General features: G+C 42.2%; 8 protein-coding genes and 1 non-coding gene across 9 annotated transcripts; 4 read left to right on the top strand and 5 right to left on the bottom strand.

The window, feature by feature from the left end:
- Positions 1 to 64: 64 nt before the first annotated feature.
- On the bottom strand, positions 65 to 666 carry CYBJADRAFT_182650 (uncharacterized protein; the record flags this gene model as incomplete). Its single annotated transcript, XM_020217049.1, has 2 exons — positions 65 to 81; positions 147 to 666. 2 exons carry the CDS (start codon positions 664 to 666, stop codon positions 65 to 67), a joined length of 537 nt encoding a protein of 178 aa, XP_020073525.1.
- Positions 667 to 2380: 1714 nt separating this feature from the next.
- Positions 2381 to 2453, bottom strand: CYBJADRAFT_t9. Its single transcript has one exon. It is a non-coding gene; the product is annotated as a tRNA-Phe (tRNA).
- Positions 2454 to 3016: 563 nt separating this feature from the next.
- VPS1 (dynamin-like GTPase VPS1) lies at positions 3017 to 5286 on the bottom strand. The gene has a single exon (XM_020214195.1). The coding sequence runs from the start codon at positions 5192 to 5194 to the stop codon at positions 3122 to 3124; it is 2073 nt and encodes a 690-aa protein (XP_020073524.1). The 5' UTR covers positions 5195 to 5286; the 3' UTR covers positions 3017 to 3121.
- Positions 5287 to 7898: 2612 nt separating this feature from the next.
- On the top strand, positions 7899 to 9164 carry CYBJADRAFT_165762 (uncharacterized protein). Its single transcript, XM_020214194.1, has one exon. The coding sequence runs from the start codon at positions 8072 to 8074 to the stop codon at positions 9131 to 9133; it is 1062 nt and encodes a 353-aa protein (XP_020073523.1). The 5' UTR covers positions 7899 to 8071; the 3' UTR covers positions 9134 to 9164.
- A 521-nt stretch (positions 9165 to 9685) lies between these two features.
- On the top strand, positions 9686 to 11313 carry CYBJADRAFT_165761 (OSBP family protein). The gene has a single exon (XM_020214193.1). It carries the CDS (start codon positions 9987 to 9989, stop codon positions 11250 to 11252), a length of 1266 nt encoding a protein of 421 aa, XP_020073522.1. The 5' UTR covers positions 9686 to 9986; the 3' UTR covers positions 11253 to 11313.
- ECM9 (Ecm9p) lies at positions 11314 to 12610 on the bottom strand. Its single transcript, XM_020214192.1, has one exon. The coding sequence runs from the start codon at positions 12584 to 12586 to the stop codon at positions 11354 to 11356; it is 1233 nt and encodes a 410-aa protein (XP_020073521.1). The 5' UTR covers positions 12587 to 12610; the 3' UTR covers positions 11314 to 11353.
- A 6556-nt stretch (positions 12611 to 19166) lies between these two features.
- On the top strand, positions 19167 to 20926 carry ERG11 (sterol 14-demethylase). The gene has a single exon (XM_020214191.1). The coding sequence runs from the start codon at positions 19188 to 19190 to the stop codon at positions 20760 to 20762; it is 1575 nt and encodes a 524-aa protein (XP_020073520.1). The 5' UTR covers positions 19167 to 19187; the 3' UTR covers positions 20763 to 20926.
- CTK1 (cyclin-dependent serine/threonine protein kinase CTK1) lies at positions 20577 to 23014 on the bottom strand. The gene has a single exon (XM_020214190.1). It carries the CDS (start codon positions 22894 to 22896, stop codon positions 20980 to 20982), a length of 1917 nt encoding a protein of 638 aa, XP_020073519.1. The 5' UTR covers positions 22897 to 23014; the 3' UTR covers positions 20577 to 20979.
- A 362-nt stretch (positions 23015 to 23376) lies between these two features.
- CYBJADRAFT_165755 (cysteine proteinase) lies at positions 23377 to 27282 on the top strand (the record flags this gene model as incomplete). The annotated part of the gene is made up of 1 exon (XM_020214189.1): positions 23377 to 27282. A coding segment is annotated over exon 1 (3092 nt), but the record flags the coding sequence as incomplete, so codon positions are not given.
- Positions 27283 to 27760: the final 478 nt, after the last annotated feature.

Genomic DNA, 27760 nt, shown 5'->3' with positions numbered 1-27760 from the left:
AGCTGGTGCTTCAGTAGTTTCAGCTGGTGCTTCAGTAGTTTCAGCTGGTGCCTCAGTTGTCTCTTCAGCCGGTTCTTCCTCCTGGTCAGCAGTGGTACCTTCGGCTGTGGTGGTAGCCTCTCCTTCATCAACTTCATCACATCCACCTGTGTAGTCACAGGCTCTAATAGCGTAATCTGGGGTGTAGATATCAGTCAAAGTGGTTGAACATCTGCTAGTACCAGTTGGCTCAGTGGATAATCCTGGACAGGCTCTCAAGGCATCGGTAACATATGGACCGTAATACTTCCACAAGGTCCAACCACAGTTCATACATGATGGGTAGTAGGTCATAAACTCTGAGTCAGATGGACAGAGACATTCACTGTCATGAGGACCAAGGTAAGAATTCTCTGTGTTTCTAGAACACTTTTGACCTTCAATGATCAACAAACCGCAGGCAGCGTGACAAGCAATATCAGCACACTGGTCCTCTGAAGCTGCCATAGCATAAGCCTCTGGATCAGCATGACCAATCGCTTCGGCCTCAGCATAGGCATCAGCATAAGCACGAGCAGCTGCTGCCGCGTGTGGGTTGGCCTTCGCCCATGGAATAGCGTCAGCGTTTGGAGCAGCATTGACAAGAGCTGCAATTGTAGCAGTAGCAAGGAAACGAGTGAAGAACATAGTTAAAATGTGCTAGTGGTTGAATTCTGTGTGAATTTGAAAAAAGAAGGATATATAAGATGAAACCTTTAGAGTCTGCAAAGGGATTCCACTCTCCTATTTATACAAGGGCAACTGTAAAGTGTTCATTAAATACAATTTAATAGTAATATCTCTTTTCACAATAGTACGTATTCAGATGTACAGGTTACAAATTTGCATTGAATGACAGATAGAATACGCTTGGTGATGCATTTAGAAACCACTTTGGTATATCAAGTTGTGCAGAATTGCAAAACGTCTTGGTGTAAAGCAAGAACAAAACTGGGTGTTGATGCAGAATGTTCAATTCATTACAACAAAACATAAACAAAGGGATTAGAGTTGTAACTTTTCAGGCGTGACTCCGTATGGGCCAAGGCAAGGCAACTTTCCAGGTTTCGAGCAATATTGATCATTTTATTCAAATGTAGGGATATAAAACCTGTTTTTATTTAGATACATCAATTCTGCAGTATTGACAGGATACATGTGCCTTGATCAGCTCAACACTATTGGGTAACTCCCCAAAGTCGCAAATTATTCTTTAAAACGAACACAGATCTTCCTATGAGTGTTGTAGAGGGAAATCAGGCCATGCTACAAGGAGCTCAGAGTCCCATCAATTCTTCTCTAATAACACCCAATTGTACCAAATTCCAAGAATACTTAGCTCTATTGGGAATTAATGTTCCCCATCGTACAGGTTCCAAGACAAGTCTTGAGGAATTCAGTAGTTACACACTTAAAGGTCTCTGATATGAAGCCCAAGTGTCCCGGGACCATGGAATTCCTGAAGGAAACACTTGCTTATAGTGCAGAGGCAGAAGTTAACATTTGTGAGGGTTATGTCTTTGTAGATCTATCTATCATCCTAACATCAGTGCATTATTGGTTCTCAGAATTCACCAAACACAATACACAGCTAAAAGTTGTAATGCTAATAAGGCCCCTAATAAAAGCAGCTCAACGAATTACGCGGAATACATCCAACTCGAAACATTTACCATGAAATGGTCTTTCTGTACAAAGTCAAAACATCTTCTCTATTGGTTCGCTATAGTTTTAATGCTGCATGCCTTCTACTGGATCCTCAGAGTTACACAAGAGAGTAAAAAATGGGTGTACCAAGAAATGTTGAAAAGACCGAAAAGTTTCGCAAGACTTTCGAGCGAGGAGGAACACGGTGCTTTCAGAGTTTCTTGTGATGTTCTATACTTAGAAGGGAGACTACAATCCAGACTCGGTGCACCATAGCATTCTCTCCTTCACGTTCCCATCTAGCTCTTGTTTTTTCTGCCTGTTCACTGTTTTTTTTTTTTCATTTTTATATAATACCAGTACAATTAATCAGCTTTTGAAGTAGTACCAAGTTGAGCTATTTCGGCTGTAAGATACATACATAGACACCTAAGCTATTATGCTCCTTTCCCAGTTATAATCACGCAAATGTACAAATCATAACTGTTGAAGTGACATATGTACGACATGCCTCTCTTACATGCACCTCGGAGAAGAGAAAAAACACCATATGGAAATGTTGAGTAGTTTTGATGAATTGAACAAAGAATGTTAGCGTCATCATGTAGTGGCATATTGATGAACATTGAGAGTATATTTGCTTTAGGAATATTGATGATTTGATGTTTGTAGATTGCAAATGATTTAAGGAAGGTGAGGGCACAAAGAAAAAAAATGCGATTTCTGTGGATTGAACACAGGACCTCATGATCTTCAGTCATGCGCTCTCCCGACTGAGCTAAAACCGCAGATTACATGTTCGTTTCAGAACACGCAATGTCTCATTAATATCGTTGATAGCATAATCATCGTCGAAAGAGAGCATTCCAGTTATTATTGAACAGAGTGAGTGACTTCTTCTGGGCATGATATCCATATGATCCTCGGTTCCCTTTAACACTGAACTCAACCGTAACTCATCACTGTCTTAAGGGGAAAGCCAACTGGCATTAATTGGCAAACTTTTATTGAGAGGTTAAGGTGATGCTCAGTTCTGTCATCTCCTACGCTTCAATTATTCAAAGAATCCAGAACCTTGTTCAATCAATGGTTGATAGCTCAAATGAGTTCCTTATTTGTCTGAACACTGAACACAATAGGGGGACCTTAGGATCTGAAGCAGACTAACCAGCAATTTACTGTTACTTTTAAACAAACAGTGGCTCCAAGTGTTCGTGGAGCTAAGCAACTATGACTTGATCCGCTTATAACAACCACATCATAATCTATAATACACTCCAGGTTCTTCATCAGTTTTGCCAGCAACAAAGTCAACAACAAAAATACTTAGCTTCTTGTCTACAAAATAGTGTAACATTTGCTTATAATCAGCATGATATAACATAAAGTCTAGAATTTACAAATCTGAAGAGAAAAAAAAAGATACCTCGATAAAGAACAATAATAAGCCTCACAGCTAAACACTCGAGACGATCTCGTTTGCATGTCTCAAAACATCAACCATCTTCAAGCATTCTTGTCTTCTCTGTTTGGTGAGCTCGTTTTCCTTAACCAAGTCGCTCATGTCGCTAGAACTATATAATTTCTCCAACAAGATCTTTTGAATATCATTTCTGGACTTGATGATCAACTTCAACATAATAGCCTTTGGAATAATATCAGCAACTGTGCGCTTTACAATGGAGAAGTAACTTTGAATCAAGAGCTTGATAACTTCAGTTTCCATAGTCTCACGATCAGACATGGCACCAACAGCTTTGAGAACCGGAGGAGGAGCTTCCATAGCAGCCAAGCGCTTCTTGTTCTTTGATGAAAAGAAGCCACCAAAGAATCCTTGACTCTTATCATCTTCAGTAATAGATGGGGCCGGTGAATGAGAAGCAATTGGTTTACCTGTCTTTGGATCAACTTGAACTTGCTTTGGGTGAAGTTTCTCCTGCACCATAGCCATGGCTTGGGAGCCCTTCAAGAGATCTGGATGAGCTGTATTGATGTATGTTTCCTCAGATTGGATAATATCAGTGACAAATTCTTGGGTTGGGATCAATGCCTGTCTCAGGAACTCGATAAAGGAGTTTGAGAGAGCCTCTTTCAACTGTGGGTATCTTGAATATTTTGGATTTTGCAAGATTTGTGTCAAGATACGAACCAACTCGTCAAAGATCAAATTGATACAACGTATGGATGGATCCTCAAATCTATGGATCTGTTGCTTGACCAAGACTTCAAAAGCCTGTGTACCGACGAAAAGTGAAGGAGCAGCACCCGAGGAGTTGTACATGATCGTTCTAATATCAGAGTCCTTGATCTGGTCAAATGGGTCTAATGCATTGACACCGTTCTTGTAAATTTCGTGGAAGACAAAGGAAATTCTGGCACCACCACTCAATTCTAAACTTGACAATTCCTTAGCTTCACCATCCAAGATACCGTTGTAATCATTACAGAAATCAGTGATGATGGACAATACGATAGAGCTTGGTGAATCCATAGTCTCTGGGCCCAATGATGCGAGTTCAGATTGGTACTTCTTCAATGCGGTTTCAATTCTTAACTTGATCTCTGGTAAAGTCTGCTTGATGTGGTGCAACAAGATAGAGTTCAACTTCTTAGCCAAGTATGGAGTACCACAATAGTGAGCTTTTGAGCTGTACGAAGGGTGATTCTCAAAGAATTTCTTTTCATCTAGTAAAGCTGCTCTGATGGTCTTCTTCTGTTCGATGTCCTTTTGACCTCTATTTATAACTGGAACGTAACCATATCTCAATGGGATCACACGCCCAGCCAAAATTTCAATGACATCGGTACCTTGGTCCATCAAGTCAACCTTTGTCAACACACCGATGGTTCTGGAACCTTCAGGGTCCACTTCACGAGCAAGCTTAAGACCGTCACTATTAGCCAAATCCGTGTTGGCGGCGTTAACGGAGAGGATGATTGCGTTTGGCTTTGAGATAAATTTGAGGATCATATCCTTAATCTGCTTCTCAATGTCTTTTGGTTGATCACCAACTGGGACTTTTGTTAAACCTGGCAAGTCCACAAGTGTCAAAGTCAAGACGTGTGGAGAGTAGATTCTCAAATTGATTGGAACTGGAGAGATACCGGCGTTCTTACCCGTTTTGGCCTCGGTTTCGTTCACAATTTCTTGTCTAATCTCGTCAAAGTTGAAGAATTTCTTACCTGGAAGGTGCAAAAATTCACCCCATTCATCCTCGTTGTCCTCAGACTGGCCCCCGTTCCCGTTGGATCCAGATTCCAAGTTCAAGAGATCCTTGGTGTCCTTCTTGGAGTCCTTAGAAGGTCTACGGTTAACAAGCTGCAAGATCAAAGGTCTTCTGGTCACAATACCGGTACCACGTGGTAAGAAGTCACGTCCAACAATGTTCTCCAAGACAGAAGACTTACCAGAGGATTGCGACCCAACAACCGTGATCTGTGGCAAGTCAACCGGTGAGGAAGAGCCTCCACCCAATGGAGCTAGGGCATCCTGCAATTTGTTGATAGTGGCAATGAGTGTCTCGTCCATTGTATCAGTCTTCACAAATTAAACACACTTTGTCTTTCTTCGTTCTCTGAGAAGCGTATCAGAACGAGCTTGTGAGGTGTTGTTGATGGCGGGTTTCTCAGTTTTTGTGTTTACTTTCCCGTTATGTTGTTGTCCCTTAAATTTTCAGGTTTTTCCACAGCGGCGGTGCCCATGTTTGTTGCACGTTGCGAAATACGTAAGCAAAAAAAAAGAGGGTGGTGTACGGATGTGTGAAACGGTTAACGATCTGTGCGTTCCCATAGTTACGCGGGTTTTGGGTGTTGCGCTGAGGTTCTTTGTCATTTATATGATAGCAAAAGGAATGCTGTTGCAAGGATGTATTTGGGGTTTATAGCGATTTACTGGGATTGATTGGGCATTGTGAATAAATGATTTAGTGTTCTTCACATACTGGAGATTACTGAGGCTTTTTTCGGTGGTGTTCATGGTGGTGTTCAGACGCCAATTAGTGTTATTAGAGCTCAATCACTGGATACTTTAGAAAGCATGTGCCTATTAGTGTGTATGATCACCAACTGGTGTTTTGAGTCCGAAATAATTGTTCTGTATTACCTTCTTATGTGCTGGTCCCGTTGGAAATGGGTCACAAGCACTGTTCAAGTCTTGAGAAGATTTTGAAATGATCTCGTAGACTATCATCCCAGCATGTGATTTCAAATCGTATATCAATCTTAGATATATCAATAGTGACGTACTCTTGTCCTTATATCCCGATGCCTATCTGCAGCTGGTATCTTATGGATATGTGCACTGATACCTGATCTACCTTGACATGACTTTTGAGTGACGTCCATTTACCACTTCTTATCTTGAAATTAAAACCCAGGCACATGATTTGAAGAGTTGCATTTATAATTGCTTGAGATAAGACACAGATAGGTGTATACCGTCTCTTTTTAACAATCTACAACCCGAAGCTACGGAACATGCACGTTGTCGAATTCCGTTATCGAAGATAATAAATCTTGTGAGAGGTTTTAATCTCATTAAATCAATCTTCAGGAGTCGAGTCTCAATAGATAATGAGATATGCTTGGCTTGGATCAAAGGTTGATGCAGTTGGGTGTGTTCTAACAATTGATACGAAGACAAATTCGTCGTGATTTGCGTATCTTACAACATACAAGTCAGGACCTTGCATTCCCCCATGGAGCTATAATCTTATCCTCTTTAGGGTTCTCTGGCTCCATGGATACAAGGACATACTGTCAAAACATTCAACGTCATAAATGTGCATGATATGGGCATTGTTTTTTTGAGTAACCTAAGAAGGGTAATATTTCGCCCAAGTGGAAGATGCATCTGTCAAAAAGATAAGAAAATATGTTAGGCAACTGAGGTCCCATCAAAGAGAGCCGTAATACCTTAGCAAATATGGTATTCATCATTTTGGTGGCAGTGGCTGGGGCCATGGTGTAAAGCGAGCCTATGTATCTATACCACACTATCGGTGTCATCCCCCCATGCCCCATGCCATGTGTTATACACTCATAGGATGCATTACATCATGATTAAATTGAGATATGCACCAATGCAGACGTGATAGCTTTCAAACACTTGTAAGCAAAAACCAGGAACAGAACGACCCAGGCATTGTGATGGGCACTGTATTCAGGAATGAACTAGTCTGGTTGACTAAATCGTTAGCACTCGGTTCAACCATAGTATACCGTGGACAACTGATAAAGGTAGAACGTGGTTGCTTCGCTATCTATGCAGCTGGATAATTTGGGTGTTGCTCGATTCGTCGTCGATCGATGTCCGCCCGGCATTGTGTGCATATCTCCCTTATCTATTGGTACAATCCCCAGTAGCAGGTGTAGTGTTCTCTCCTTCAACCACTTCAGAATCGAAGCACGACCCGGCCACTCACCGCTGTGTTCTTCTACAAATCACCAATAAGCAAGTTTTGTTCTACAATTCAACTGGAAAATGCCCTACATAGTAATGTCCCGGTCTAGTAAAAGCTCTACGAGCAAATAAAAACCCAGAGTGTGCTTACAGTTTCCTCTTTCCGATCGAAATCTCGAGGAAATACATTTTCTCTCACAATAAAAAATGCGGTTAGAAGCACGGGGCAGGGATCTCGTCGCCGGGAGAGAAGAATTGTGGCTTGCACACGACACGAGAATTAAGCACACCTTTACGCCCACCGTATGACCCCTACCATAAATCCTGTTCGCCAATAGAAACTGATAAACCATTCTGATTGCCCATGGATATAGGAAGTTGCCAATGCAGTAGCCGTACAGAGAGACCAGGTGTGTGTATCGCCAGTATAGAAAAATTCTACTGATGTTGCCAGTCTAACTGATACGGGGAAAGAGCAGTTTAATATTTATGCCTCATGATAAGCTGATAAGGTCCGACGACGTTTCGGTGTGCGCGCAAGTGAAAAAAAATTCCACAAACATTGTCGATCCGCTTCGCAAAAAAGTGCGCCGTATCGTGGAGAATTCATGCGTAGATTGGGCTTCCATTCGACAACAACGTATGTTTTGATGTGTGTAGATAGTTAATGTACCAGTTTCGCAAAATAGACGGAGAATATGTATTATCTCAAATTATAATGAGCAGATTTTGTCAAGGCAAAAAAAAAGCTAAACCACAAAAGAAAAAAAAAACATACAATCTCTTTTCTGTTGTTGACCTTTACACTCTTCTGCCAGAAGCACTGGTGGACGTACTATTGAAACTAGTGTGGGACATAATTAGTTTACCTTGTTGACTGGTGTGTGTAACGGGAGTCTCTATTACTTTAACATTTGTGGTTGAAGAGTGACCTCACTTATCTTGATCAGAGTTTACTGTCTCCTGTGTTTCTTTCTTGTTGACTGCCTAGACACACCAAACACGATGACGGGCAGCATATCAACGGTATTGGTGAACATTGCGCTAGTTTTGATGTTTGTCATCGAGCTACAATCCATGCTAAGGTTACACAGGCATGCTAATTTGGACTCCAAGACGCTGCATTTCATATATCAGGCTTTCTTCATCGTTGTTGTGCTGTATTCGTTTGCATCTATTGACCTTTATCATTTCAAGCTAGTTGAAGCACCTCAGGAGATGCTACCGAACGTCATCAGCTCTGCTTGTCTATTACTTGTATCCGTTGCATTCATTATTGGCGCATACACAGCAGAACCTCTAGATTCCTACACTGATTTGGAGGAACAGCTCTTGTTATCATCCCAGTATTACCACTCCACAAATGGAGATATGGTGAGACAACAAGGTCCAAGAGTGAGTCTCGTGTCTAGTGAGGATGTGCGTATGAAGTCTCCGACGAGCACAGCGTTTACAACGACAACACTGGATCTCAATCACGACCATATACATACCAAGGATGCGATGTCACCAATGGTTAGGGGTCTTGAACAGGACTTTAGCTTATCAACTCCTAGCATACGAACACCACAGGGAGTCGACAACACTAGTCAGACACATCCAAAGACGTCGCCAATCTTGGCAACGTTACTAAGTGCACATACAGCAATGGCTTCCCATGTGCACACGGGAGAAGCGTGGCAGTGGCAGGACCATGAGACGATGCCCTATTGGATGACCTCTCTACCAATAATCCTATCGGTGATGTTCTTGACATCCCAGCTTCTCTATGGGTTTGCGATGCTCAAGACAAGTGTATTCACCAAATATCGTGATATTATCATCCCGAGCGTTGTGAACCTCATAGTAGGTACCGGATATCTACTCGCAACACTTTTGGGAATACCCATCGGTGAAGATTCGCTTATAAACTTCACGCATATGGCTACGTTGAACTACGTTGTATATACGTCGATGTGTGTTCTCTCCATTGGGGTTCTAACCTTGCATTTCTATGCAAGGTTCAATAACAAATCACCAGTGGGCATACATCATGTACAGGTGTACCACTCCATAGGAACTCCATAGTATGTTCCCTCAAAATGACGTTCATGATGACACTTGTAACCTATCTGTAAAGCCTATAACCATACCTTCCGCTCCGCGTTGATACATCCAAACACCGCGTAGTACGCTTCACGTGTCCCACGGACGGGATGTGCTTCCCGGGGCCACGTATTTGTCCGTAGCGCTAAAATTTGCGCCATGTGTCGTTTTTAAGGCCGGGAAACAGAAACTAATGTCCCGAAGCGCACAGGACTTCCAAAAGGGTCTAACCGTTATTGTAAGGAGTGAATCATTGTAATGATCAACCACCACATTTCAGTGCTGAGGAATGCTTGCTAAACATACATAACACACACGCTAATTCACCCGGCTCTCAACTTTCCAGTCCTGGTTTGTCTTGTGTCCTTTCCCACTGGGATATATTCTGTCCCACAGCGCCCACCAACCGCACCCACCAACCGCGACTGTCCTGCCTCTGTCTCGCGCGTCCTGCCTACCCCTGTAAAATTTGTAAGCGTTCGCGTGGACATAGAGAAGTTTCTACTTTCATTTCTTGTCATCATTCTCGTGGAAAAAGGGACAACCCGCACGTTTACTAAGGACAGCCAAAACAAAGGACGAAACGTCGATAGTTTCCCTGTAACTCGTTTCCACCCCTGTCTTCTTTCCAGCATAGAGCCAGTCGTCAATTGCAAACAAGCTTAGTTTAGCTTCGAAGAGCAATTAACGTTATTTCCCATCCCCCCACCCAACCCACCAACGTCTTGTTTTTTGTCTTTTCATTTCCCTCCTTGTCTGTTTTTTTGTCTTGCTTAATTCCACAAGACGAACAAAAGGGGACATAAAGTACACACACAAAAGGGGATTAACCAAGATGGCCATCCATAAATCAAAGTCCAAGACGGCGCCATCTAACGCGGAGGTCAACACTGAAGACATAGATGAAGTTGATGAACAGGGCCAAAGTATCCTGATGGGGATAATCACCCAATTGCGCCCAGGATGCGATCTTTCCCGAATCACTTTGCCAACGTTTATCCTCGAAAGGAAGTCAATGTTGGAGAGAATCACCAATCAGCTACAACAGCCTGATTTCCTATTGGAGGCACATGCCGCGGGAACTCCGCTGGAGAGATTCTTAGCAGTTGTCAAGTTCTATCTCAGTGGATGGCACATTGCTCCAAAGGCTGTGAAGAAGCCACTGAACCCTGTATTGGGTGAATTCTTCACCTGCTATTGGGACTTGCCGAACGGCCAGCAGGCTTATTACATCTCGGAACAGACATCGCATCATCCCCCAAAGTCTTCATACTTCTACATGATTCCAGATTCCCACATTAGAATTGACGGCTCCGTGCTTCCGAGATCGAGGTTCTTGGGTAATTCTACAGCTGCGATGATGGATGGATTGACAGTGATCCAATTCTTGGACATCAAGGACTCAAACGGCAAGCCTGAGAAGTACACGCTGACACAACCAAACATGTACGCACGTGGTATCCTTTTTGGTAAGATGCGTATAGAGATGGGTGACCATATGGTGATCAAATGCCCTTCCACTGGATACAGCATCGATATTGAGTTCAAGACAAAGGGGTTCATCTCGGGTACTTATGATGCAATCGAGGGAACCTTGAAGGACGCTAAGAGTAAATCCCTTTATGAAATCACTGGTAAGTGGAATGACGTTATGAACATCAAGGACTTATCCACTGGTAAGAAGTCTGTGTTTTTGGATGTCAAAAAGACAAGTCCACAGCCTCCAAAGGTCCATCCAATGGAGGAACAAGGTGATTTTGAGTCGAGAAAACTATGGATACACGTTACAGATGCTCTTGGACATAGAGACCATACCGTGGCAACAGAGGAGAAGTTCAAGATCGAAGACGCACAGAGAGAAGCCGCAAAGAAGAGAGCTGAGGAAAACGTTGAGTTCCATCCAAAGCTGTTTAGACCAAGGGAATCACAGGATGATGAACTCGAATGGTACCTGTACAAACATATTCCAAATGACGCTCCACCAATAGAACAAGCAAAACTTATCCTGGAATCGGTGCCTATTCTTCCAGGCCAGAGGTTTACTCCAGAATTTGAGATTCCTGCTTTCGAAAAGATGTCAATCGGATCAAAGAAGAAGTAATTTTGGTTCTTGTTTTCTTTTAATTCACATTTCTTGTTAGTTTATTTGCTTTCGTCTACACTTTTTGATCACGTTGTATGCTTGAGTTAAGTATCGCTAGTTTACTCGTCAAGAGTGACATCTAACGGTATGTCTCGTAGATATGGATCGAATATGAACTCAGTATGCCAGTTCAGAAGTCTCTTCCAGTTGAAATACGATAACACTCGATCACGTAATACCAAATCCTTATTGAGGTCAACATCTGTGGTGAAGTATCCTCTCTTCAAAACCATGTTGATCTGCCTCTCTTTAAACCACAAGTCCTCCATCACGGAACAATGAACAACTGCTTGTTCCATAAGGTTCCATACCAAAACGTGTTCGTTCTGCTTCTTCACTGCATATAACAATAACCGACCAAATGTATGGTAGGGAACTTCAGAAGTACACTTCGATTTCCATAACCATGCACTCATCTCTTTCAATTTCTCACCTATACTCGGCACAAGAAGCATGACTTTGGCATATGACAATTCCAATTGAGATCTTGTAGCGTACTTATTATACTCAAAAATAGCCAACTTCAGCTCTGTCACGTTGATCTCTAACATATTGCCCATACACGACCACGCGCTTGAATCTGTTTGGTTTAACTTGCAAAAATGTTCAACGTCTTTCAAAATTTTATGGTACTTGATGGAATCTGTTCGTACTTTCGCAATGCTTACGCAGAACTGCAGGAAAGACCAGGCGTAATAGTTGGACTTGTGAAGCTTTGCCGATGTGAAAACAGTAGACTCAAAGAAGTACACGGGGATCTTCCCTATAGATTTAGAATCTATGACAAATATCATCATCTTTTTGAATAAGTGCCAATATGAAGAGGATTTGTTAAGTTTATTCTTGTTTGAGCACAACAGTGATTGTAGTATCGCCATTTCACAGAGAATGAGCTTATCCGATTCAAACATAGGATCAATATGCGATAAAGTGGTACTGTTACAGTGTAACATTTTCCATGTGATATCATCGTGAATACTAATAACAGTGTGGTTCTCATTGGTTGTCATCATGAGACCTATGGTGGCCAGATATATCTTTACAAGATCTTCTTCGTCTTTGAGAGCTTGGCCATCTTTGAGAAACTGTTCCATGATAGTATGGGAGGTTTGGAAGATCTTGATAGAGGTGGATTTAAACATTACAACCTCCAAGTGCCCATCGTTATACGAATGAAGGAAGTTTGTGTCATACTGTGGCATATCCTTCATCACAGTCAACGTTCTTTTCTTACACTCACTATTGCAACATAGTTCTAGGTATTCACGCACAATGGAAAGATCGTCGCCCATTGATAAGTGTTCAAAGTTGATCAGGATATTAACTTCAGTCGATTGGCAATAAGAGCAAGGATTAAAGTCGTCGGTGCAGTAATTAATTCCCATGAAGAAAATGTTGGGATGTGAACAGACACATCCAACAGGGCCTACGTAAACGATTTCAACGAGTTTGCTTTAGCCATTGATTGGATAACATAAAATAGATAATCACATCTGGACGAACAGAGGAACATCAATGATGTCAAAGAGGCATACCATATATATGATTGCACGCCATATGACGAAGAAGCTATGGAAAGGAGCGGTACTTTCAAAATAGTGAGTCTCAGTTGAGTTGAAATTAGCTATCAACTCTAATGACTCCCTCTCTTGCTTGATGATAGTGGAAGCTTCTTCTTCAAGTATGGTCTCAAGATCGGTATTATCATCTGGAAGTTCTAAATCTAAACTTGGATTCATAGTTCCAGTTTGTATTCCTGTCTCAGAAGGGACAAAAATAATAACAGCTTCCAAGACTGTTACAAAATCATCATCAGCGTCGGTGTATTCACGTGGTCTGAGACCAACTGTTGGCGTGGGCCGTCCAATACCAAGAGATGTGACCGTTTGTGTCGTTGTTTCAGTTGTTGTAGATGTCTCAGTTTTATAAACAGTCTCCCACTTTGGGTACCACTTATACCTTGTAGTCGTCTCAACTTCATCGTATTCGGTGATGGTAAGCTCTGGATACCACTTGGTCCTAACAATATCCTCGGTTTCTGTCTCCGTTGCTGTCGTGGTAGTTGTCACCTCGGCAAACTTTTTGTATTTGTAGATCGTCGTCTTATACTCTGTTGTGGTCTCTGTCCCTTCAAAAGTGGTCAAGATGGAAACAGAGGTATCCCTATACACAGTATCATATTCTGTTTCATAACAGGTTACTGTGTCCATGATGATGGAAGTGACTGTCTGATCAGATTCTTCGTACTCTGTAACTGTGGTACTTGGTATATAAATTGTTTTTGAGATTCTGCTAGTGAGTGTTGTCGGTTCAGCAACAGTTTCTGTCAAGACATCCTTGTAGCGAAATACAGTTCTCTTGTAGTACTCTTCGGTATATGTATCATCGTAATATGTTGTAGTCTCAGTCGATATGCTTTCGTATTCTGTCTCCGTAACAGTAGTTGGCCTCAAACGGGTTTTAATACTTGTCACCTCACTAAAGATATACGTAGTTGTTACAGGTGGCTCGATAGTTGAAACCACAGTGGCTGTCTCCACACTTGTCAATGTGCTGACAATCAAAGTAAATGTAGGTTGTAAGGTAGTCCTTATAGTTTCAGTTAGGTTGACGGTATCTACCACAGTTACCGTGTTGTTCAGAGTAATCATATCAGTGACAGTATCTGTCAAAGTCAACGAGTCATTTACTGTCATAATGTCAGTTATAGTAACAGTATCATTCATGGTTGCTGTCACGATAACTTCATCCTTCACTGTGCTAGTCGAAGTAACAGTTCCAGTATATGTTTCAGTTAAAGTCACTATATCGGCCCAGGTGACAGTTTTGGTAGGTTTACCTGGTACAATGACAGTGTGAGTCGAGGTTTCAATATCTGTTACAGTAACTGTATTCTTCAACGTTTGTGTATCCGTCATACCGTGATGTTTTGTTTCAAGAGGTGCTGTTGTGATCAAAGATGATTCAAGTGTTTTTGATTTGGTTGGTGATGGATACGGTATTTCGATCTCAGTAGTTGGCTCCAACGTTGTTTCTGAGTTGGTGTCGGTTAAATGCGACAATGTAATGTACTCAGTTGTAGTGGTCAGCATACACTCAGTTGATCCAGGGATATGGTCAATAAAGCTTGTCAAAGTTGTACGAATCACCTTATATGTCTTTTGATCAGTACCCATTGTCGTGTGTGGCACCAAAGTAGGTATGGTTGTGGAATGTGCCTCATCTCTTTTATACACAACATTTCTTGGATATTCATTCAATGAATGAGCATAGCTTCTGGAGCGCTTGGATAATAGTAAGTTCATTTTTGAGATGCCTAAGTCACTCTGGGCATTGAACTGTGACTTCTTTTTCGTAGTTCTATGACGGCGACCAGATCTGTCCTTTGATTTACCCCAATATGGAATTTCCTTCTCAACTTTCTTCAGTTTTGTTCTCTTCTTATCTCTGCGACGGCTCTTCAATTCAGACCCATTTCCAGAACCTATATTATCATGGGATTTCTTCGAGTCTTTCTTTCTATCAAAGACTGAAAATCTTTCTTTCTTGTTCTGTTTTGGTGTGAAAGCACCTGCAATGAGATATTTCCTTCCCTCACTGGAAGCTTTATGGAGTCTTTCGGCATTCTTTGTAAATTTTGCTGAAAGGTCATTATCAGACTGTTTTGACACATCCCTTTTGTAAATCTGTTTATGTGAAGATAACGATCGAAGATAAGAATGCTGCCTATTCTCCAAAGATTCAAGTTGAATGTTCTTTGGATGATTAACATCGATGGGGATATTATCCTGAGAAGAAAAGGGTTCAAACCCAGCAAAAAGGTCAATCTCAACATCCTCATGATCCGGATCATCTCGCTGAATAGGCAAGATAGAAGATTGTTCATCTTCAGCATTATCTCGAGCAAACAAATACTTGATATCCGGCTTGGTCTTGCATATACTTCTGACATACTTTTTATATCTTAATTTTTCCTTGATATCATAGCAGAGAGGATCATAGCAGAATGTGCTGAAATATCGTCCAAAACAACATGCACACCGACACTCATCATATGAATTATCATTTTGACAGGCAGGACAATACTTTGGCTCATTAGATATTTTCTCAATCATTTCTTGAATGCAATTTTTGACTTCATCTCTATCACAAGTCCGAGTATTATATTCCGGATAAAACTGCTCAAACCAACATTGAGACTCCATGACTCTTCCTTTGACATCATCACCATTATCTGGCCATTTCACTTGTGCATCCATATGTGGTTCAATATTGTACTGGTTCGACAATTCAATCTCAGTCTGTGGTTTCACATGTTCTTCAGAGGAAGATGTATTTTGAATCATTAAGCCAGCATCAGGAAAAGGTAAAGTGCTATGGCTGTCAGAGTACTTGTAGCAAAGAATATTTGCAGTTTTCTTGAGCATCCTAACTGGTGCACTATGAGTACAATGCATCTGCGCACAGTGCGCTGTTTGGATTTCAACACAACATGCGTACGCACATGCATCCGAACCGTTAATATAATCTTTGCACATGCTCTTCCTGGAACGATCATTGCAACGATATAGTTCCTCAATATTACAACTATTCAACAGAGGAGATACATAACTTTTAAGATCCTCATCAGATATCAAACATCTTGGTCTTTCCGAATCAAGTTGATGCACCGAAAAGTCAAAAACAATCCTTGAAGCATATTCCTCGAATCTTTTTTCGACATTCAAAAGCTCTCCGATAAATCTCATGCTTTCAAACTGTGAGAGTTTCCTCTCCATGGATGATTCTGGTGTAAGAGAGTTTGGATTAACAGGGGGTTCCCAATCACCAACATCAATCTCAGATTTGCAGTACCAGTCAACGCCCCGTTGTATTGAATCTGAGACATGAATATCAATGATAGGTTGTGGGAAGTTATTGTAGCACAACTGATATGCCCTTGAATATGCACAACGACATTGCCACGAGTAACTTGAATTAGAACAAACCTCATTGTGCATTTGATACGCCGTTATAACTGTCAGAGTACAAGTTATTAAGGACAGGATCTCTTCTTGACTAAGTTTGTCAGTTAAGTCTATATCTGAGTCTGTCTGTGGCAATGGAGTGCTTTCTCTGCCTGAAATTTGGCCCATGTCAAACTGCTCCAAGATACTACTTAACTTGTCATAATCAGATGTGAAATCATCAACAACGTTGGGAAACAACTGTATCACATCTGATCTCTTTCCAACGAGAGAGTGTAATACGTCAGCCAAATTATCTGGAAGCCAACTGTCATCGCCCTCGCCAACAATAGCCGTCATATCATAATAATTGAAAAATGTGGCATTGTTTGGTTGCGATAAACAGTATTTATTACTGACACGTTTAAGCATGGGAAGAACGGAATCTCTCAAGTAAAATTGTCGTTCTCCAAGTTGTTCAATACATCCAATCTCAATCTTGAGACCCAGACAGAAACATTCACAAGAGGAATTGTCTCTTGAGCATTTGGTATGTTTTTCCATTTCGAGTACTGGGGAGATTCGACATTCCTCTGGAGAAATAGGGATTTTGTTTGAATCTTGAAAGCTTTCGAATGCACTTCTCATCTGAGATAAGTCAGTATCACAGGGCGAAATAGAATCTTCCACATTAGCTTCTAGAGCGTCAATCCTTATAAATTTGTCGAAAAGGCTAAAGATCTTGTCAGCGTAGTTCTGACTTGATTGACCCTCGTCAAGAATCTCAACATTATCTGCACCATGATGATACAGTAAGCTGTCAAGATCAAATATTTTTGAAGTTGTCAAAGGTAACAAGTAACATTTCTCTTCGTTTATGAGGGAACCGCCTAGTGAATTCGGAAGCTTTGAAGATTGTTCAGTGGAACATATTGATTGTATGTGACTTTTCACGCGGTTAACTTCTGCTTCATCTGAACAATAAGGAGCCACACATTTTTCAAGAGTAAATGCATACCACGAGCAAGTACACTTACAATTGTGAATTACCAGAGTGTCTGAAGTGTTTTGTGGAAGGAGTAAACATCCTTCACAAACTGTAGGGTCACTTGAGCTCAGAATAAAGCACTCTTCCAGATCAACCTTCTGAAGGAGATAACAGTGCATTGTCAGTGACTTGTACACTAGTGAAATACATTGTAGAGTATCTTCATACACATGAACTCATATCCATGGCGGGAGTAAGTGTAAGATTCTGTTCACAAAGCCGACCAGGTTCCCCAAAGGTTTCATCGGCCAGAAGCACATGGCTCACTAGTGTGGAAACCCACCATAGACTACTAACCACCGAATAACGACTCATTCTAAAGTCATAAGTCTCCATTATCTCGGTATTTTGCACAGGGTCGCCTTTGTTGTATGTCTGTGGTTGGAATGAAAGGTATGTTTACCATTGCTTATTTTTGTGACCTTCTTGTACACACGCCGGCTAAATAAGCTGCTTTCACCATTGTCTCAATCGTAGAGCAAGTACAGCTTCCTGAGCCGAGACGATTCTTCGAGCCCATGTGATTTGGTGGAGTGTCTTCATATCCAAAGCGCTCTGTGTGCTATCTTAAGTGGGTGCAGGACAACTTCCAAGTAAGCTGTATGTAAGAGAGTGTGGACAACTAATGGGTAAAAGCATTACCCAGGCCAAATACACTTGAGGAGCTCACTTACGAATATGCTTCTGCAATTGCATTTTTCGCATCACTCAGAGCAGACATAGCACCCAGATGCTCCTCCAATTCCTTTGTATCGAAAAGTGGCCAGTTCTAACGGTTAATGCACCGTTTCCTGTCGTCACTACGTGATCGCACACATCCGATGTACTGTTTGTAAGCAGACTTTGGACCTGCGGCAAAACGGACACTATTCCTGACCCATCGATCGGGAACACGTTGGTGTCAGATCCGACTCCGACAGCTGAACTACACACGTAAGTTCAACACTGTCATAGATATACAAATATGTAGATAAGCAGGCTTTCAAAGGCCTGTGCTACCAAGATTTAGATCATCATCTATTGGGAGCCTATGGGCTCTCATTCTACCATTGGTCGGAGCACGCACATACTTTTCTTAGAGCCCGCAGGAGACTTTTTGGCTAATTCCCAGGTTCCCCGGGCACCAAAGTCATGTTGTAACTACCAGCAAGGTCAGCATGCTAAAACAGGAAAAAACCACAAATGGGAAGAGCGGAAAATAAAATCGTCCTATCAGATGTCTGTCGTATAGTATTATGTTTGCGTATCACCGCGTCCCACATTCGCGCGTGGCGTGTTTAGCTTTTATGTCAACAGGCTTGAAAAAACGAAACCAAATCAGCGTAATTTTGGTACCACTGCGTAAAAAGTAGCACGACATCAGATCTCAAGTACACTCGAACCACAGTGGAAGAACTGGTCAGAAGATGTGCACTACTTCACCTCAGATCAGGGTATATCTACTTTTGTGAGCGATGAGATTACACTACAATCATCTCTCTAACAATATGACGTCCAATTAAGCCTTTACATAGCTACGTAGTTGATTTCTGTAGCGAGCCCGTCCGCTGGAAAAATAAGAATCCAACGTCCGATTCATCGTTTAAACACATCGCGGACTTTTCCTCGCTTCCTTAAACGAGCACAAAACTATGCGAAAAAGGACCAGCTGAGGAAGCAAAAAAAATTGTAAGATCATTTCACAAAACCAGCACAAACGACGTGTATTTATTCCAGCAAGTTTCTCCATTTTGGTCTACCTTCCACTTTGAAGAGATCCCTGTGTCAAAAAAGAGATTCATACTTTGCTCTTGATAGCTCAGCTTTCTCTTTTTCTTCCTTCATTTTGACTTGAGCAAGTGACAACTTTCGTTTCGTACACCTGAGAGCAAAGACACACCAGACTCACGTCGCATCAGTATGGCCGCTTTGAAAGAACTGGCAAATGGGGTCAAGGACCTATCTGTTTACCTCTATTTGGTGTTCATGGCGCTCCCTATCTACCAAAGGGCTTCGATCGTTCTTTTGTTGCCATTCATATACACGCTCGTCTGGCAATTTGTCTATTCGTTTAGAAAAGATCGTGTTCCGTTGGTGTTTTACTGGATCCCATGGTTGGGAAGCGCAATCCCATACGGAATGCAACCTTATGAATTCTTTGCTGACTGCCAAAAGAAATATGGTGATGTTTTTGCATTTGTTCTCTTGGGTAGAGTCATGACTGTTTACTTGGGTCCAAAGGGACATGAATTCGTCTTGAACTCGAAGCTTGCTGATGTTAGTGCCGAGGAAGCCTACACCCATTTGACTACACCAGTTTTCGGTAAGGGTGTTATCTATGACTGTTCAAATGCGAGATTGATGGAGCAGAAAAAGTTTGTCAAGGGATCTTTGACTCGTGACTCGTTTGCAAACTACGTTCCAGTAATCAGAGAAGAGATTTTTAAGTACTTCAAGAGCTCTGAAAACTTCAGACTAGGAGAGAGATCCCATGGCCGTACAAACGTCATGAGCTCTCAACCAGAGGTTACCATTTTCACTGCTTCCAGATCTCTTTTGGGTGAACAGATGAGAAACAAGTTCGATGCATCTTTTGCCCAATTGTACTCCGATTTGGACAAAGGTTTCACTCCAATTAACTTTGTCTTCCCAAACCTGCCATTGCCACACTACAGAAAAAGAGATGAAGCTCAAAAGAAGATCTCTAGAACTTATATGGAATTGATCGAAGAGAGACGTAAGAACAATGATATTGGTGACAGAGACTTGATTGATACATTAATGAAGAACTCTGTCTACAAAGACGGTGTTAGAATGACAGATCAGGAGATTGCTAACTTGTTAATTGGTGTCTTAATGGGTGGACAGCATACATCTGCTGCCACATCTGCTTGGTTCTTGTTACACTTGGCTGAAAAGCCAGAATTGCAAGAGGAGCTCTATGAGGAAATCATGAGGGTGTCTGAAGGTAAAGACGTTACTTCTGATATGTTGCTCAAGATGCCATTGGTAAACAATGTGATTAAGGAGACCTTGAGAATGCACATGCCTCTTCATTCTATTTTCAGAAAAGTTATGAACCCAATTCCAGTGAATGGTACCTCATACGTTGTCCCAAGAGGACATCATGTTCTCGTTTCTCCAGGCTTTGCTCATTTGAGTGCTGCTTACTTCCCACAACCAGAGGTTTTCAACCCACACAGATGGGACACTGAGACTACATCCACTACTGATGAAGGAACAGTTGATTATGGTTTCGGTGCAGTGTCTAAAGGTGTGTCCTCTCCTTACTTGCCATTCGGTGGTGGTAGACACAGATGTATCGGTGAGCAATTTGCCTATGTTCAATTGGGTACCATCTTGACAACATACATCAAGACCATCAAATGGAAATTGCCAGAAGGTGCTAGGGTGCCAGAACCAGACTACCAAAGTATGGTTACTCTTCCTCTATGTCCTGCAGAGATCGACTGGGAGCTAAGAACCAAGAACTAGTAGCACTATCGATATTTTGTACATTATTTATCAGAGTCCAACCATTGGTTTGATGTCATACAAACTTCATTTTCTCATCTTACCAAAAAAAGAAAGCTTATAACATTGAACTATACACTTGGAAATTATATACAGGCGCAAGGACGTCTTGTTACAAGTAATATTGGAATTGTAGATCAAGTGATAATCGTATTTGCATTTTATACACTTGTGATGTTTATTCAGGCTGAGCTTCTGGTGCCGTGGAAGGAGGTGCAAGAGAGCTATCCATTTCTTCCTTTACAGCTGAAAGAGATCTAGGTTCGACTTGTTCAAGCTGTTCTGGAACGTGCTCTGTGTGTGTGCTCTCTGAAGCACCCAGTGCCTGCCTTTTGGCCTCTTCCTCTAAACGTTTCTCTTCCCTCTCCCTCCGTCTTTTCTTCTTTGCTTCAAACTCGTGCCACTCGCCATTCAGCGTTCTTTCATCTAGAGGCTCTGGCTGTGGTGCATCTTTGAAGTATCCATGTGCTAGAGCTTGTCTTGCAGTGTATCTCTTTTGTGGGTCATACTCCAGTAGCTTCAATGCTAGATCAAACGCACCCGGTGACAGGAACTGTGAGAATCTTTGTGCAAACTGTGACTTGGTGAAACTCTTTGGTTTCAAAAGTTCATACCACGGTAGTTCTGTAACTCTGGGCCATTTATCAAAAGTTGGCGTACCCATGATTTCAAAGATCACATGTAACTGGTGGATTTCATCTTTGCCTTGAAAGATAGCTTGTCTGGTGAAGAGTTCCACCAATAAGCATCCGATGCCCCACATATCAACTTCACGACCGTAATCAGTGGTTCCTAATAACAACTCTGGTGGTCTATACCACAACGTGATGACACGGTTTGTATAGTCCTTAGAATTCACAGCAGTCATCTTTCTGGCCAACCCAAAATCGGCAATTTTCAATACTCCTCTTTTATCAATTAACAAGTTTGAGCCTTTGATATCACGATGTATAACATGCTTTGAATGTAAATATTGCATGCCTTCTAGCAATTGCAGAAAGAAATATTTGCAATTACCATGCGATAGCTTGACATCAGGATTAGAGAGCAAACCAGAGAGGTCATGATCTGCGTAGTCAAAGATCATATAGATCTGTTTATTTTCAACCATGATTTCCAGCAGAGAAACAATGTTACGGTGGTCAAAAGATTGTAGCAATCTCATCTCTCTCATTGCGGTTATTGGGAATCCTTCCCTCTCAGACTCCATTCTTAACCTCTTCAAGGCGACAAAATGAGATGTCACAATGTTCTTGGCCTTGTAAACTTTACCATATGTTCCTTCTCCCACTTGGACAACTCTTTCATATACGGTATCCTCTCTAACTGCTTTTAAGAATGAGACCTTCTTCTGCGGGTTGAAATCTCTCTGTGGTCTTTGGTGGGGATCATGTGCATGCTTATGAATTGGAGGTTTATCATGTTGTGGCCTGTATGACCTGCCATCGTTATACGCCTTTGCAGTCGACTGTCTTGGAGGTGGCTGTTTCCGTATGCTAAAATTGAGACGTTTAGGACCTTTCGGTAGAGGTCCATCCGCCGGTCTTTTCCTCGATGGAGATCTTTGGTTCTGAAAGTCTCTGTTATTATTATTGTTGCTGTTGTTGATAGTGGTGTTTATTGTATGGTCACCTTTGTCATGCCTTCCTTGGAGGGGGGTTGGTTTCTGTTGAGACGCGGGACCCTTGGGTAATCCTCTAGGTTCTAGTTCTCTGTTTGGCTCAACTTTGGAGAAATAACGATCTCTGGAGTGTTCATGCCCGTTACGACGAAGAGGCTCCCTGTTATCCTGATTTCTTTCCCTGTTGTCATATCTTCTGTCTCCTCTGAAGCCTCTGGTTCCACCTCGGTGGTCTCTTCTGTCATCTCTTCTGTCATCTCTTCTGTCGTTTCTTCTGTCATTTCTTCGGTCATTTCTCCTATCGTTTCTTCCATCCCATCTACCGTTGTTCCTATCGTTAGGCCTTCCTTCAGGTGCCCTCTGACGTCTTCTATCATCACTGTCTATGCCTTTCCCGTTGACGCTATTGGACTTTTGGCGACTATCACGAAGACTCGACTCAGAAGACTGTGGATCATTACCAATTGAAGACATTATGAATGCCGGCAATACTAAGCGATGTAACGATGTGTCCTACTGCAACAACGACACAGTTCCTTTATATCACGTTCAATGGTACACAACACGCGTTGTTCCTGTATACCTTTTCTTGCCTTGTCTTTTGTCCTTTTGTCTTTTGTCTCTTTGTCTGCTTTTCCCTCGCTTCGAAAACTTTCTCTCCCATGCTCTCACCTACGCGGATCCTGGTGTCTGGATGCACTGCTTCCTTTCCCATAGAGTCTTTTTCTGTGTCCCGCGATTTTGCCTGTCTTTTGTCCCATCGAGATCTGTCCCAGACAGAGAGACCGCAATACTGCGAGACAAAGACAAAAATAAATAGCCTACATGTCAGAGAATATTCTGTTCTTCAAACTCGGGCCCGTTCCATTGACTCAATTGTTTCCAGATCTCGTGCTCTACAATTCTTGAAGAAGCCAAACTTTGTAAATCCTTATTTGCATTCCTTTTACCATCTTTCTCCCTGTCCCCTGTCTGCTTGTCCTGTGTCCCGTCCGTGTCTTGTGGCTGTTTTTGCCTTCTATTTTTGTCCTCTCCTCTACAGTTTGGTCACTTTATCAAGACCTCGTACAAAAAAAAAGAGAGTTTTTCCCTTCTTATACAAAGAATGCACAGCCAGTGCTCACATCAATCAGATAAATTCCCAGTCTAAACTGATCCCATTATAACCAGGAGTCACTTACATACTCTGTACACTATTAAGTGCATCCACATTTCTCCAGGTGCCTCAAAGTATTCATTGAAGGAGCTAGTGATAGAAAGAGAGGAGCAGATAATTGACACAGCGTGCAGTTTAGTAAACAGTAACAATGTCGCTGTATACACCGGAGTACTCAGAGGAGTTGCTATCTCTAGTGACGGAGCTATACAGCGATGAGATCAAGCCACACTTGAACGAGCTGCGGTTGTTGAAGATGCTCGATCTTATGGAGATGGCACAGGCTGATTTTGAACAGTACAAGAAGTCGCTGATCGAGAACTCACATATCAAATGTCTAAAGAACTACATCGTGGGACTGTTTTTGGTCTTCTTGGTGATCCCACAATCAATACAGTTCCAGATAAAGAACAAGAACTATGAGCTGTTCTTGTCGTTGAAGCAACTGTACGAAAGGGAGACTCATATGTCCAATGTTAAACTGCAAGTGGTTGATTACATCGCGTACATCAGTGAAAGGAAGCAACGACAGCAACAGCAGGAACACGAACAGGCACAGAGCAGAAAACATCGTCAGGCTTCAACTTCGGGACTTCATGGCAGAACACTTTCGAAGGATCATAGATCCTCTACCATGCCGGCCCCGTTATCCACTCTAGATCAAGACTTCAGTAATCTGAGGGTTTCAGAACATAATTCATCGACCACATCCCAATCTGATTCTGCTGCAGTATCCATAAACTCTGGCTCGACAAACTCTTCGATAGTGGAGGAGGTTTGGTCTCCACCAGAACTGCAACCAAAAGATCAACTCAAACTCGCAGATGGTTATGACGTTTCATTAGATTCATTGGTCCCTGAACTACCTGCTTATCCACCGCCAACTCCACCAAGGACCCGCAAACATGCATTGAGCTTTCCAATGGATCCAGAGGCACTATTGGAGGACCGAAGAACGCCATCACCTGGTCCAGCAGCAAGTTTTGCTCAAAATCACATATTCCAATCTAAGGCTTCCAGAAGAGAATCATATAACTCGGTCTATGCGGAGGATAGCTACGAAAATGTGACAATAATCTCCCCCAAGCAGCTATACCAATCATTACTTGATACCAATATCAAGACGTTGATCTTTGACATCAGACCTTCAAAGAAATATCAGAAAAAGCACATCCCTTACAAGAACATTATCAATTTAGATCCAGTGTATGTGGAACAAAGTGAATACTATGCCCAACTAGAAGAAACGGCTAGAACTTCCTTATCACCTGCACAATTTGCACAATTCCATGATATGGACAAATTTGACCAAGTTGTTTATTACAGCGACGGCTCCACTTCACTTGTTTCAGAGCTTGACTTCCTCGAAATGTTTGATACATTATTGAAGCAAAGGAAAATCCACCCGAAATTGATAGAAGGTGGATTCGAGTCCTGGACAAAGTTCTTGTCAAGGGAGAACATCCTTAATCCTGATTTCAAGTCAAATACGCCTGCTGCACCACTGCATCCACCACCAGCACCAACCGATCTTTCACCAAGGTCTACACCACAGCAACAAGATCAGCAGCAGCAAGTCCATCTGAGTAAGGCTTCGTCCAACCTTGTATCATATTTGGCACCATCTGGTCCTGCACCTCCGATTCCTCCACCTCATTTAATGACAGTGAAAGAGCAGAACGAACCAGCTGCACCTTATCCATCACAGTACTACTACACCACAACGCCATATACGAGACCAGCAATTCCTGCACCGCAGCCACAACGTGCGTTAGTGTCAGCACCGCCATCACTACCTGTCCCGTCTATTCCACAATATCAACAGTATCAACAACATCCGCAATATCAACAGCAACAGCAACAGCAACAGCAACAGCAATATCAATATCAACAGCAACAGCAATATCAACGGTATCAACCTAATTATTCAAATACAATCCATCAAAGACAAGAACAACTGAAGAGACAGCGTATAAACTCGGCTTGTATCCCGACTATTCAAAGAAGTTCTAATGTATTTGTCAGGTTATCTATTACTGGATTGAGAAACATGGGAAACACATGTTATATAAACAGTATGATTCAGTGTTTATTTGCAACATCTAAATTCCGTGACATCTTTCTGAACAATCAGTTTGAAGACTTTATGAACGCAAATTTCCACAAGACAAAGCTTTCGCCTTCGTTGTCGTTGTTATTCAAAAAGATGTACTTGAACGGTGCATGCTCCATCGTTCCATCTGCATTCTTGAAATCATGTGTTCATCTGAGACCTGACTTGAAAATACCATCTGAGCAACAGGACACCCAAGAATTCTTGATGTTTTTGTTGGACCATTTACACGACGAGTTGAGTAATTCCAACGTTGTTGTTAATAGTTATCCTGATTTGATGAACCACGATTACCAAGGGGATGAGTATGAAAAATGGTTTGAAACACTGGTCAAACAAGGTCTTTCACCTGTTACCAAGTATTTCCAGGGTCAATTGCAAGATAGTCTCGAGTGTCAGAATTGTGGTTTCAAATCTACTAACTACTCTACGTTTTACATGTTGAGCTTAAACATTCCCAAGTTGAGTCCTCATGGACGCAAGCTGAAGAAAGTGAACTTGGAGGATTGTATCCGGATGTTTACGCAAGATGAATTGTTGACTGGTGATAATTCTTGGAACTGTCCCAAGTGCTCAAAGCCCAAAGCACCAAACAGCACCAGTGGTGATAAAGAACGGAAGCATCGTCATCATAGGTTCCTCGGATCTGGTTTCAAACTTCGTGGAAGATCATCAAGTCCCGCGTTTGGATCGAACGAGCGTACTTCAACGTCTCCATTCACTAATGGGAAAGGGAAAACAAAGAAGAAACCAAGCCAGAGTATTAAGAGCCTCAGATTTGTGGTCCTACCACCTATCTTAATCATCCATCTTTCCAGGTTTTTGTTCTATGACACTTCCCATAAAGATACCACTGTTGTGACGTATCCGCTAATATTGGAGATTGACCATAAGGGTAAAACTGCACGTTACAAGCTCTATGGTGTTGTTAACCATACCGGTACTTTGAAGTCTGGACATTACACTTCGATCGCTAACAAGAACCTAGATCATGACTTGATGAAACCTGACTGGTACTACTTTGACGATGAAGTCGTCAAGCATACAAACCACGGCAGTTATAATGGCACCGATCAGACACACATGAGTAATTCTGAGGTTTACGTGTTGTTTTATGAACGAATCGATGACTGATCTGGCTGCTTGATCTTATTACCTAATTAATGGATTCGCCTTCTTGTTAAGGAGACTTGCTATAGCATTGATACCGCATATTCTATCTCTCTCCCTCCCTCTCCCTCGCTGACCCAACTGCTGGGCTGTAGAACGTCTGAATCTGGGGTAAACACATCTAAATCCAGACACCAGTTATATTGGTAGGGCCACGCTCGAACTGTCCAGTCAGCGTTTCAGCCGGGTGCCGAAACCAGTCAGTAGTTCCTAGACTAATATACCGTTCAACGTCATTGTGGGACTACTGTGATGGTATGTTGGCAGATGTACGCTGGTTAGTCGGCCCATCTTTGTAATTCAGTCCTTGTAGGTCAGTACTACGAATTGGTCGGGAGGTAACGCAGAGTGGGGCCGTTTCCACTCTTTCGAGCCAAGTAACACGTATGGCTGGAAAAGACGTGCAAATGCGGCATTGGCGTGTGTATGTGGGTGGGAAATATGAATCATTCGCATGAGCAAAACGACTCATACCAGACTCAAGACAATTTGCGATCGTACAGTGATGCTACCCGGACAATCGGTACACCTCTAAAAGACATTCACTCAATTGTTTGAGTGAACATAGTCACAATAACGAGACTACAATGGCGTGAATTAACTACATTGGGCATGTCCAACGCAGTGGAACCACAACGCTCTCCCTCTCCTCCACCCGTCCACCGTGTTCTCACCCCCGGTTTAAACACAGTTGACACCTTCCATGGCCCCAAAAACATCCAGACACCGTTCCCCATATTTCGCGTGTTTGGCCGCTCCAGACATTCTTCCAATGGACAAACCTTATTAACCCCACGCCGCACACAGTGCCAATTTTTCCCTTCCCTCTCAATGGTGAAAATTTTCCACAAAGCACTGCATTTTCGCCGGTTCCGGTGACCACCACCCAATGCCAGACT

The sequence above is a fragment of the Cyberlindnera jadinii genome, assembly GCF_001661405.1.
Source record: "Cyberlindnera jadinii NRRL Y-1542 unplaced genomic scaffold CYBJAscaffold_1, whole genome shotgun sequence".
Lineage (NCBI taxonomy): Eukaryota > Fungi > Ascomycota > Saccharomycetes > Phaffomycetales > Wickerhamomycetaceae > Williopsis > Williopsis jadinii.
The sequence above is the reverse complement of the archived record's forward strand: the minus strand, read 5'-3'. Positions and strand labels throughout refer to the sequence as shown.

What these genes read in the sequence shown, in the direction of transcription:
- ECM9 (XM_020214192.1), bottom strand. Translation starts at nt 12,586, where the DNA reads ATGGGCGACGATCTTTCCATTGTGCGTGAATACCTAGAACTATGTTGC.
- CYBJADRAFT_165761 (XM_020214193.1), top strand. Translation starts at nt 9,987, where the DNA reads ATGGCCATCCATAAATCAAAGTCCAAGACGGCGCCATCTAACGCGGAG.
- CYBJADRAFT_165762 (XM_020214194.1), top strand. Translation starts at nt 8,072, where the DNA reads ATGACGGGCAGCATATCAACGGTATTGGTGAACATTGCGCTAGTTTTG.
- ERG11 (XM_020214191.1), top strand. Translation starts at nt 19,188, where the DNA reads ATGGCCGCTTTGAAAGAACTGGCAAATGGGGTCAAGGACCTATCTGTT.
- VPS1 (XM_020214195.1), bottom strand. Translation starts at nt 5,194, where the DNA reads ATGGACGAGACACTCATTGCCACTATCAACAAATTGCAGGATGCCCTA.
- CTK1 (XM_020214190.1), bottom strand. Translation starts at nt 22,896, where the DNA reads ATGTCTTCAATTGGTAATGATCCACAGTCTTCTGAGTCGAGTCTTCGT.